Here is an 11,936-nt window from a genome sequence, read left to right on the forward strand (position 1 = left end):
AAATTTAGCTTTTAGGCTATAGCATTACCAAGGCACGAGGTCACCTCCTATGTTACTAAAGCATATTATTTTTCTTGCGCCAGACAGACTAAGGTCACCAACAGAAACAATTTATGTTTGCACGAAAAGAAAGTAATAAAGCATGTTAGCAACTGGAATTTGCGTGCAAAAGTTAAAATATCTCTCATCAATGAGTATAAAAGAAAAACCACGAGCTATGCAAATAATTCAATACTCAGAGGCAAAAATGGATTCAAGGACACAGCCAGCAGCTGATCGAGTCTATGAAGACTTCGAACCATATTATGAATGGGCCAAAGATGAAGGGCATTTCACTGTTATGGTACCAGGTGAATGGTTTTTCATGTTTCAAATCTAACCCATTGGATTTATATCAACTTACCAATTTATCATATTATAAGTCATTGGCGAAGTATTTCTGAAATTGGAAAATGATTTAAGGTATTTATGAGGGGAAATCATTTTCTTATGTAATAGGAGATAGTTTTCTCATGTTGTGAGACATCGAAATTCGTGCTATCTTTTTAGTTTTTCTTCTTTTTTAGTAAGTGGTGGGCCCCACCACTTATTGTGTCTATGACATGAGAGATGATATCTCATGTGACATGAGAAAAGAGAAGCCCATTTATGAGACTACCTTAGGAACACCAAAAATATGCAAGAGTCATTTAATTCATCATATTAATTTATATCAACTTATTAATTTATCATATTATAAGTCATTTACTTAATTCATTTACACCAAAAATTACATTTCATCTACTTTCAATATGCAGGATATAGAAGGGATCAATTGAAGGTTCAAGTGACCTCAAAACCTGCCCTAAAGCTAATGGGTGAACGACTGATCATTGAGAATAGATGGCGTCGTTTTAACATGGAATTCCCACTTCCTGCTGATTATGACAGAGACAATGTGAGTGCCAAGTTTGAGGGTGGCAGGCTATCTGTCACATTTGGCAAACTGATTAAGCCTAAGGAAGCAACAAATCCACCAGAAGAAGCTCCAAGGCCTAAGGAGCCATCACAAAACATTGATCAACAAAAGGCTGCTCAAGAGGATACCCCAAAAGCAAAAGACAAAGCAGAAGCCAGGACTAATAATGTAGTCTCTGATCAAACAACACCAAAGAAAGAAGAGAAGGAACCAAGCAATGAAAAAGAGAAGAGCAAAACAGAAACAGCAGCTAGCATAGACAAAGTGGCCCAGGAAGTCAGGACTGATGGCTTAACTGAGACACAAGAAGCACCAACCCCTGAAGTTCCTACAACCAAAGATGCCAAGCATGTTACAAGATCCAAAACAAGGCTTATAGATTTCGCCCTCAGTTTTGGACCATATAACCAGGTTGATAATGAAGCCCTTGGAGATTTGGACGCAGGGGGTAACAAGTGGAAGAAACTAGTGAAATTGATCGTGCTAATCTTGCTGGTTGTGGGACTTGGGCTTTATGCTAGAAATGCATTCAGATCATCTCATGGAGAATCAAACTTCCAAGAGCTGTGATTTCCTTCCCCAAGTACATGCATACATGAAATGCATAAATTCAATAAAAGAATAGAACCATTTTAAAAATGTTAAGCCTTCTGACAACTACATTTCTGATCAATTGTACTGTAGCCGTATTTTATATTTGATATACAACCATTTACATTTTAATAAGACACTTAAATTGTGCCGTATCACCATGTCACCTCCCGTTGACTTTCTTAAAATCTCTCTCTAAAGATAAATGTGGGCACAAGGGGGGAACAAATGAGAAAATATAATTAACTTTACTAGCAAATGAAAAAAAAAAAAAAAGTAACAATTCAATTCACATGCATTATTGTAGCCCAATGATGTATTATCACGTTACTTAATGAGTTTAAGTTAACAACACAAGCTCTCAAACTATTTGCTTGAAAATGAGAATATAACTATCAGATGACAGTGTAAAAAAAAAAAAAAAATTACGCTAACAAAGCATCAAAATTAAATTCAAAACATAATTAACTTATACTTGAAAAAGAGAATACATGTATCGGAACCTCTCTCTCTCTATACATCTCCAAAAAGATAGATGGGGGAACAAGGGAGAAGCAAATGAGAAAATATAATTAAACATTACTTGCAACAGTTACAAGAGACTTCAGAGTCGCCATCAGTAGCTAACTTATAACTCTGCTCCCACACATCTGCAGGAATTGCTTCAGCATGAGGAACGTGACGAGGATGTTTTTCTCTCTTGTCTCCCCTGAGCTGCTTTAGACCATGCTTAAGTGCTGGCAATAAAGCTTCCATACACTCAGCAACAGCATTTGGGTTTCCAGGCATGTTAATGATCTGAATATCAACAAATCAAGGCCATAACTTAGCCAATATATACCAGTCTAGAAGACACTAAGGTTATATGTCTGGATCATTATTTACAGCAATCAATTAACTAGATATGATACAGCATTAACATGGCACTTGAGGTGCTTAATTCACAATCCCTCGGGAAATTCTGTAGGGTGAGGGGCCGAGGAAGTGGGGAAGATTGACATATTTACAATCTTACATGAAAAACTACATTGTTCTGTAAAGATAATTGTAAGATGCATGAAAAGCTATAGTCACAAAGCAATACCAATTATACCATTAAAATGAGGGGGAGGGGGAACTATGGAGAGACAAAGCCCAGCTTCCATAGTCCATGCATATATTTTTAAACTAGATGTCAATATAATTGGCATTTTTGTCTTACCAAGGTTGATCCTCTGATTCCAGCTGCAGAGCGTGAAAGCATCGCAAATGGGGTGACCTATTTATGCAAAGCAACCAATAATAAAGATACTTGAGAATTCTGTCTCACTGGAAACAGTTTAAGTGACATAGATAAATTATGTCACTTAAAATTGTACACGGTGTCAACATAATTAAGCATGCACAAAATTGCATCATTCAAACAGGCTGAAGAGAAAATTAAAAAACCAAGAAGTTGATCTTCCTTTAAACATATAATAAATATTAGCAAAGCTACTTCCATTAATTTCACAAGCTCCGGACAAACTCATTTTTTATTTTTTTTACCAAACTCATTGCTTTACTTTGTAATCAAAGAATGTGTTTCAATTATTACTTCTCCAAACAAATATTGTTGCAAGGAGCTTGTGAATATTTGCAAAATGTAGCATTACTATCTATATTTGCAAAATGTAGCATTACTACCGATAGCTGAAAAGATGAGATAACATAGACTGAGGTGGTTTGGGCACGTAATGAGAAGACCCTGGATGTTCCCGTAAGAACAAAAGTTTGTTACCAAGAGCTCGACACAAAGAAAGGTAGAGGTAGACCAAAACTTACTTGGGAAAAGGTAGTAAAATAAGATTAATGGAGTGGGATATAGATTGGCGGACGGTGTGCCTTAGAACGGAATGGAGAAAAGCTATTAGCATGGTGGAGGATTAAACCCGTTGTTATTCCTATGTTCCAGATGATCCTTTTTTAGTCTTTTTCCCCTTCTTCTCCCCCTCTTCTTCTTTTCCCCTTCTTTTCCTTTATCTTTTTTCCCCTTCCCCATCTTCTTCTTCCTCTTCTTCTTCTTCTTTTTTTTTCTTTTTTTTTTACACCCCTTCATTTTTACTTTTATATTTATACATATTATTATTTTATTTTATTTTATTTTTATCCCTTCGTACCTTTCATTTGGGTTCATCTATCACCGACCCCAATTAATTTGAGATAAAGGTGTTGTTGATGTTGACTCTCTATACAGGCTTCTGTTTATGATATAAGAAGTCAGGTAGCCATAATGCCAAAGCCTGACAGCAGACTAACCAGCCCAACCAATTAGGCCGGTTGAGTTCTTTGAACATTAATTTGGAAAAATAACAGATATAAAAAGAAACTGAAGAAGGTAAGAAAATGAGAAACCACAAAACACAAAAGACATAACTAGAATTACTCATCTAACTAACATAAGCATAGCTGTCCATACCTTTAAACTCTCTTGCATCATTACATGCAGAAGACCAGGTGTTTCTTTCTCAATCAACTGTTTTGTAGCTTCGGGTGTTATGTCTCGTGGGGTAAAGCCAGTCCCACCTTGATTGGCAAAGCAAAAATAAAATGGAAGTCATTCAACAAAACTGCAATTTTCCAAATCTTTTAGAGAAACTGGTAAGTCAGATAGAAATGTACCAAGAGTAATTATAAGATCCATTTGATCAATATCACTCCATCTTCTTAGAATGTTCTGAATTTTTGTCACATCATCTGGAACCACAGCAGTTGCAACAACTCTTGCTCCTCCTAGCCTTTCTGAAGAAGAATTAATAACAGAAACTGCCCTGGGACCACTGTTTAATTGCAAAAGAGTCAGCACACTTTGATGCTGACACCAATGTTTTAAAAACCATACCAGACCACTTGGTTGAATCAAGTAAACCATGAAAATGCTATGTCTCTGGTCTGATTACTCCTTAATATATTATTTAGTTCAATCATGGTTCAACTACAAATTTAACCAGTTGAACTAATCGAATCATGATCTCGAGATCTCCCTGATTTCATATATGGATTGGTTTTTAAAACATTGGCTGACTTACATAAATGACATCAATTTTTTTCACTTGGAAAAGCTCATGATTTCTCATAAAACTAGATAGTTTTATGCATAACAACTTTATTATGTCAGGAAAGGGAAAAATACTAATAACAAACTTTAAATCATTTTTATAATGTATGGACAATCTATCCATTTTGTTCCACTTATTTTGGCTTGGGGAAATCTCTAGAAGAACTTCACTTTAATAAATGCACACAATTCAAAGATAAAGACCACAGGCCTCAACTCTAATAGTTGACTTGCATAAACTTTTTTCCTTGAAGGTTTCAACTTGAAACCAGAGTTTCAGCACAAAGAGATACTCCTTTGAAATCAAGTAGTAACATGCACGATTAGAAGGCTAAAAGAAGGAATACATAACCCTAAGGATGACAGAGAGACTGTTTCCAGATTCTAGAGCAACTTGATCAGTCATACATATTTTTTCTAAGTGTTATTAAACTAGTCCCCCCACTCTGCTTCCAAAGGCTAAATCCCCTTCCTTTCACGGTGATTCGGGTAAAATTTGAAAAAAGGCTCCACAACTCCTCAACCACTTTGTAAGGCAGCAGGCAAACAGTCAGTAAGAGAAACAGAGAGAATGAAGAATAAAGAAGATAGCAACAAATAAAGTCCAACTCCTACCAAATGCATAAAATACTGATAAACCTCGAGTATTATACATACGATGTGTGAAATCTCAATAATAGGAAGGCTGAGTTCTGCTATCAATAGAACATTCTACACTACAGCAGATCCACACCCAAAACAGAAGATACAAAACAGAAATTCTTATCTTCAAAACTTGACTGTTGCAGAACACTCAGTACATCCAATGCCCCTTTTGGCATTGGCTAATATCAAGTTTGCTCTTTAGTTTGGCATCAACTTTGTGACCTCTTTCAAACAATGATTCAAAGAGGTGTATCTAGATGCTGTTCAGCCCTATCCAACTGGGAAGAAGATGTTTTAACAACTATGACACCACAGGCTCATATGACTCTTTCAAGTTTCAATCGCATACAAACGACATTGTAGATGAGATACCATATCAAGATTTTGTTATAAAGAGAACTAACGCCACAGTGCTCCATTGCTTTAGCATCCACAGAAATTTTTTATTTGGTTTGCAAGAGTAAAACTACATGCACTAAATTAACAACAAAAATTCCTATTAACTTTGTAGGTCAAGAACAAATACGTTGAATATGGCCAATATCTCATTAAACTTTTTTAATCTTGTATCAGTATCACAAACAAACAAAAAATGTGTGCCATGAAAATTCTGCTTTGGCAAGATTTCATTAGAAGCATCTAGAAGCTGCTTCATCTAGAAAGTGCAAAAACTATTGCTTTTGTCTTAAAAATAAAAAATTCCATTCAAAATTGGTCAAATACAACAATCAACTGAAGTGCTCTTCTTTCTAAAAAAACAAATCCAAATATGGTATAAAACTTCTCTAGTCCTGATCTTTTGCCCTATACATTCACCCATATAAAATATAAAATGAAGATCATTACCTCCGATCTGGCCCGGCCCCCACTGCAACTGTATCACTGACTGTAAGAATAGCCACTCTGAACTCAGCATCCCCTGAAGAGTCTGTAGTTATTTTATGCGATTTAGTTCCTGACAAAGCTAAGGCCGAGTCTGATGACACATGATTTTCGCCAAAAGCCATGGGTCTTAGGTCAGAAATTATGATAGCTGACACAGGGGTCCCTGCAGAAACTACACTGCCTGTTGCTGGAAACTCCAACAAGGCATTAGCTGACCTCATGCTAAGCAGTCGACTGCTCATCTGATGACCAGTGCTCTCAGCAACAAAACTGAAACTCACGGGCAGGAAAAAAAGTCCGTTCATTAGAAGGACCAGATCAAAACCCAAAATAAAAAACCACGCGCACCATAGAGATAACAGATCTGCATGCAGGAATGCTAGACCCAGACCAGAACAAAATAATTCACCATCAACTTACCCAGGACTGCCTGTTCCATCATTGTCAGTCCATATAACGGCAGAGCGATGATATTCTGGTCTAAATGGATCTGTCTTTATGGGCTTACGAAGCCGAGCTTGTACCCTGCACCAAAAAGAAATTAAATGAATCAAAGTGAAAGCAAGAGAGCATCTTAAGAGCAATTGTATATATCTAACCTCAGATGATGAGGATTTGTCCACCCTGCGAGGTGGCGTATTGCAGGGACCACAAAGACATGGAAACAAACCAAAGAGCTGACAGGATTTCCAGGTAGCCCAAAAGCTAGAATTTTACTTTCCGTTGATTGAGTGTCAATCTCTGCAAATGTAAATGGCTTGCCTGGTTTAATGTTCACCTGAAAGATAGATAATTCCTAACTTAAGATAACATGATTGATAAAATCATACTCACCAAAGCATTAGAAAGAAAAATCTTTAACTTAATTATTTCTACATTTACAAGATAAACATAGCATTGATGACCCAAATTACAGGACGTCAGAATATTTTTAACTAATCAGAATCAGATTAAAGCATGACATAACCTTATTGAAATGTACTTTTCCTCGCTTTTCAAGCAAAGGCTTGATAAAATCTTTGTCTCCCATTGAAACACCACCGGAAGTTAGAAGAATATTAATTCCAGAAGCAAAAGCCTTATCCAAAATCCTTCCTTGACATTCTTCGCTATCCTCAGCAATACCAAAGTCCAGAACTTTGCACTGATGCTGTACTGCAGCTGCTAGCAGCATGGCACGATTAGAGTCCCTAATCTGCATTGGATCTGCATTAGCTTACATTCGTTTTAATTACATTTACCAAGCAACTCTTTTAAACTACAGCTAAAATCTAAATCCATACAGATAGACCACAAATGGCTAGTTGAATAACATGGTAAAACAAGGGCTACGTTGTCCAACAAATTCAAAACGTTATATTTGCACATAGCTAGAAATTTACCACCAAAAACACATATCTATAAGAATCCAAGTGCCACAACCGGTTTAAGCCTCAACTGCGCAGTCTCAAGTGAGTTGATTGAGCATTAAAGGTCCATATACATACTAACAATCTGCACTATAAAACTTACATGGCTAGTTGAACCCTTATTCTTCAACATACTACTCATGTTAAAATCCAAGTAAGCATCCAAATTAATGTCCTTAATATCTCTAGGTTGATTCAGATTATGATTTAGTAATATATCCCAAATATTATAACATTTTTGTGTGATTTAATAAGTATTAGTACATGAAAATAGTGGTGGGAACACCAAACCGCATTGGAAGGTTAATGACCTACTAAAGAATATTTCCAAATTGACATTCTCAGTCAATTTATTTTAAGCCACTGCCTCCCCTGTTTGTGTTCTTCTTACTCAGTGACAACTTCAATTTATAGTCAATCCGTATTATATTACATTAAGGAAAAAGCCTTGAAGCTGACATGGAATTTTAGTCAAGTCTAATCACCAGCTTCCACAATAACTTTTAAAATTATTGTTCCTGCTAAGCATCTTTGCAAAAAAATTACGAACTCGTCTTACAAGTCCTAGTTCTCCACAACAATACCTGACCACGACTAAGATGCCCAGTAGTTGGCTCTACAAGCTCGTCTCCAGTAGAAAGAACGGCAACTGCTGGAGTAGGATACACCTGCATCAAAGCATTATTTCCTATCATTACATATATATATAATGTGAATATAAAAGGACATATCAAAGTGCCCCCACGTAAGGAATCAAACACAAAATAAGTGCCAGTATGGGGAGAAGCTTGCTTGATTACAGATTCCAGGAACTCTCTGAAAGAATACCTTGACCATCGTTACACCAACTGTAGCAAGCAAGCCAATCTCTGAAGCACCTAGTCTTTCTCCAGATGTTAAAACTATTGCATCTTTCTCAATATCAACTCCCTGTCAATGAATTTTTCTAGATGAACTACAAAATCAAAGGTCATCAAATACAACAAAGCAGGGAACAAAACAGCAAAATTTCAATACTAATATACTATATTATGCATAAGGAGAACTTAAAATTAGTGAACAATGCACTGCCTCATGTTTGATGTCATAAATGATTATGTAATGTACAGTGAGTTATATTTTCTCTATGAATGTATATCAATTATGTCTGCATTACTCTGTCTCTCAAGGCATCAAGCAGCTACCCCTGCCCCAGTGCGACCAATAACCCTAAAATATAAGCAAACTTATGCAGAACACAATTGCCTTTTTAACCCTTCATATCTGAAGTAAGGGGTGGTGGGTGTTGAAGTTTCATATATATCATCAGATTCTTGTAATCACAACTACAAACAAAGAAGACACGTCAACAAAGTTTTACAATTTATATTTCACTAGCAAGATGCATCTACCACTATAAGAGGGCAAGCCATGAAGCAGTGATACGGTTGTTCCTTTGTGACCAGAAGGTCATGGGTTCGAGTCTGAAAAACAATCTCTTTGCGAAAATACAAAGGTAATCAACCCTCAACCCTATCCTCGGACAGGCAGCCCTATATGCATCTAACACTATTCTAGAATAGGATGGGGGTTCCCATATTAAATATACAGTGAGGATAAACCTGTAATAATCATACCCATGGAAGTGTTGCATCTAACCTATAAATAAATTTTGTGTCTGTAATTGTATTGATTTAGTAACTCTTTATGGACCTAAAAGATCATCCTCAATGAGGTTGGTGGTCTTCTCTAGCCTTGCATGGGGGCGAGCCATCACCTAATTTAAATTTTTCCGTAATTAAAAAAAAAAAAAGATCACCCTTTAAATTCTTGGTCTGTCTCGTTCAAGGGGAGAGAGAGAGAGAGAAGCATCAACTCAAGAGCAATATCCAATATCTTTGCATGACAGGTCAATAAATCCAACAAAGAGATCATTAGCAGAGGCCCAAAGAAACTATAAAAACAAGGCTGTTCTGTTCCAAATAAGATGATCCTCCAGAAATAATTTCGGGCTGAAAAGTCTCACGTAATACTCAAGTAAAATGCACAACACCTTACACTCACTGGTTAAAGATTCAAAGATTATGGAGTCTGTATAGTATGACTGGAAAAAGAATCAGCAACTCTAAGATGGGAATGTCCAACATGATGGTGCAGATGCAACAATCATCAAACAAAGTATGCAATGTACTCAATATTATCACGAGAATTACCCTAGAGGAGTAGATAGGAGCAATAAGAACATACCACTGGACGTATGTCATTGCCTTTGGTGGTTTTCACCAATATTCTCACCCTCTTGTGCTCATCCGAAACATTGTTCACTTTCTCAGTATTCTCAACTTGAACAACTGCATCAGCACCATCAGGTATGGGTCCTGAGCCACACAACAAAGCAAGAAAATTTTGAGTGAGCAGGAAGGCACAGCCCAATTCTTTGTGCATATTAAACATATACTTAAAAACATGAAACCTAATTACAAGCACAAAACACAAAGAAATTGAAGATAATGACATAAATAAATATATATATATATTATGAAAATGAAAACCTCCAGTTGTTACATAGGCGACAGTTCCAGGGGTGACAGTAACACCAAGACCATCATTCCCAGCTCTTGATTCAGTAATTACAGGATATTCCCCTGGCCCATCTGCAGCAACTACAGCATAACCATCCTGCAGCAAAAAAAGCATCCATTTTTGGTTCATTGATCAAAGAGAGAAAGAGAGAAAGAGAAAATGAAGACATGGGGGAAAATGAAAAACCTTGACAGAAGCAGGGTAAGGAGGCAAAGGGTCAGGGGCACGAACATCCTGAGCCAACACCTTGCCAAGGGCATCGTGAAGGGACACCGTGACCGGTGGAAGACGTTTGGAGACATTAAGGATTGTTTGGAGAGCATCAGCGACAGATATCATCGTTGAATATTAGATTGGTAATGCGTCGTGTCGGGTGTGACAGATAGTGATCTCTCTCTCTCTTTTTTATTGTTTTTAAGCTAAGAGTAAGAGCCATAATCGTGATTGGAGACCATTGTGATTGTCCCTTGACGGCGCAAGGAGTCAGGTACATTCTGGATTTCCTTTTAATTTTCTGCTTTTACAATGAGAGGGTTCCTCGTGCTTAAAAAAATACACATGTATCGATATGACTGATGGGTGCTGCAAGCCTGCTTTTTAAGCACAAAACCACAAACAAACACAAATATATAATAAATTACACCCTTAACATTAAAATCATAATAAGATATTATAGTTACTGACTGGTTATTAGTTCAGCATATTAAGATCGACTCATATAAATAAAATAATACGTCAATCTACGTGTCACTTTTGATTGGACTGTTCAGGTCAACATTCTACCTTTATCTTTCGAATGAAGGTTTCAAAGGTAAAGTTTTTCATTTTTATGCTCATGGGCCAAATCCACATGTAGGCCCACCTCATCCCCTATTAATATTGATCAAACCCTATAAAACTAAACTGCGCGAGATGCAAGGAAAAGCCGTTGACCGCTACCATTGCCTCTTGACGATGCAAGGAGTCGGGAACATGCAACCATTTATTTTGGGGCTGCTTTAATTTTCGCTTTTACAATTTTTTAGGTTTAGGGCCGTGTATGTTGTCGTGGGACAGTCTCAGTACTTTTAAAAAAAATATATCATATTATGAATTTTATTTTAGAAAAAACTTGTTTTAAAAAATAGTTATATGAGAATGTATTTATTTTTAATTTAATTTAAAATAATCATATGTACTATAGTACTTTCCTTAATTATAGTATTTCGATGCCCAATGTTTCATGTCAAAGGATAAATATTTTTTGGTCAATTAATTTCTTGTTAAAACCAATATTAATTTATATTGAATTAATATATATATGCAATACATTTCACAAGAAATTTTTTTCATTTTTTGCTATACAATTTTGTTGGCCAAATCTAGAAGTTGTAATGTGTATGTATTCAATATTATTTTCACTCATGGTTTCAATATAATAACCATTGTAACATATATCTTTAAAGCTTAGTAAAATTATACTGAATCTAATAAAATATAATGTGTCACTTATTACTTATTAGTAATGTTGTTCTTCGAGCTAACATAATACAAAGTTCTTCCGGAACGTTCAATCAAATTTACAATGCCAAAAATTATGTTAATGGCTGTCCTAGGCTCTTAGCCAATTGAAGCTAGGAAAAATATATTATATTTTTTTCATAATAGTGTGATGTTGCACGACACAATCACATAAGGATCTCCATCATTCATCTTAAAGTCAAAGGCATTCATTTATATTTTTTAAAAAATAGGTAAATTATATAAATAAATAATCATATAAACAAATTAAAATAGACTTATTGATTTTATTTTATTGTTATTTTCAGGG

General features: G+C 35.9%; 2 protein-coding genes across 2 annotated transcripts; one reads left to right on the forward strand and one right to left on the reverse strand.

The window, feature by feature from the left end:
- The first annotated feature begins 247 nt into the window (after window positions 1–247).
- Window positions 248–1,528, forward strand: LOC133285065 (uncharacterized). The gene is made up of 2 exons (XM_061482220.1): window positions 248–350; window positions 798–1,528. The coding sequence occupies exons 1-2, from the start codon at window positions 248–250 to the stop codon at window positions 1,526–1,528; spliced, it is 834 nt and encodes a 277-aa protein (XP_061338204.1).
- A 333-nt stretch (window positions 1,529–1,861) lies between these two features.
- LOC133285035 (molybdopterin biosynthesis protein CNX1) lies at window positions 1,862–10,643 on the reverse strand. Its single transcript, XM_061482183.1, has 13 exons — window positions 10,313–10,643; window positions 10,096–10,222; window positions 9,791–9,921; window positions 8,393–8,494; window positions 8,149–8,232; window positions 7,123–7,350; window positions 6,755–6,933; window positions 6,576–6,680; window positions 6,117–6,425; window positions 4,190–4,347; window positions 3,987–4,093; window positions 2,751–2,807; window positions 1,862–2,347 (listed from the first exon to the last, which is right to left on the reverse strand). The coding sequence occupies exons 1-13, from the start codon at window positions 10,463–10,465 to the stop codon at window positions 2,129–2,131; spliced, it is 1,959 nt and encodes a 652-aa protein (XP_061338167.1). The 5' UTR covers window positions 10,466–10,643; the 3' UTR covers window positions 1,862–2,128.
- Between the last annotated feature and the right edge of the window lie 1,293 nt (window positions 10,644–11,936).

This window comes from Gastrolobium bilobum, unplaced genomic scaffold, assembly GCF_033153095.1.
Source record: "Gastrolobium bilobum isolate Gb01-03AN ecotype WA unplaced genomic scaffold, APGP_CSIRO_Gbil_v1 utg32371, whole genome shotgun sequence".
Classification (NCBI taxonomy): Eukaryota; Viridiplantae; Streptophyta; class Magnoliopsida; order Fabales; family Fabaceae; genus Gastrolobium; species Gastrolobium bilobum.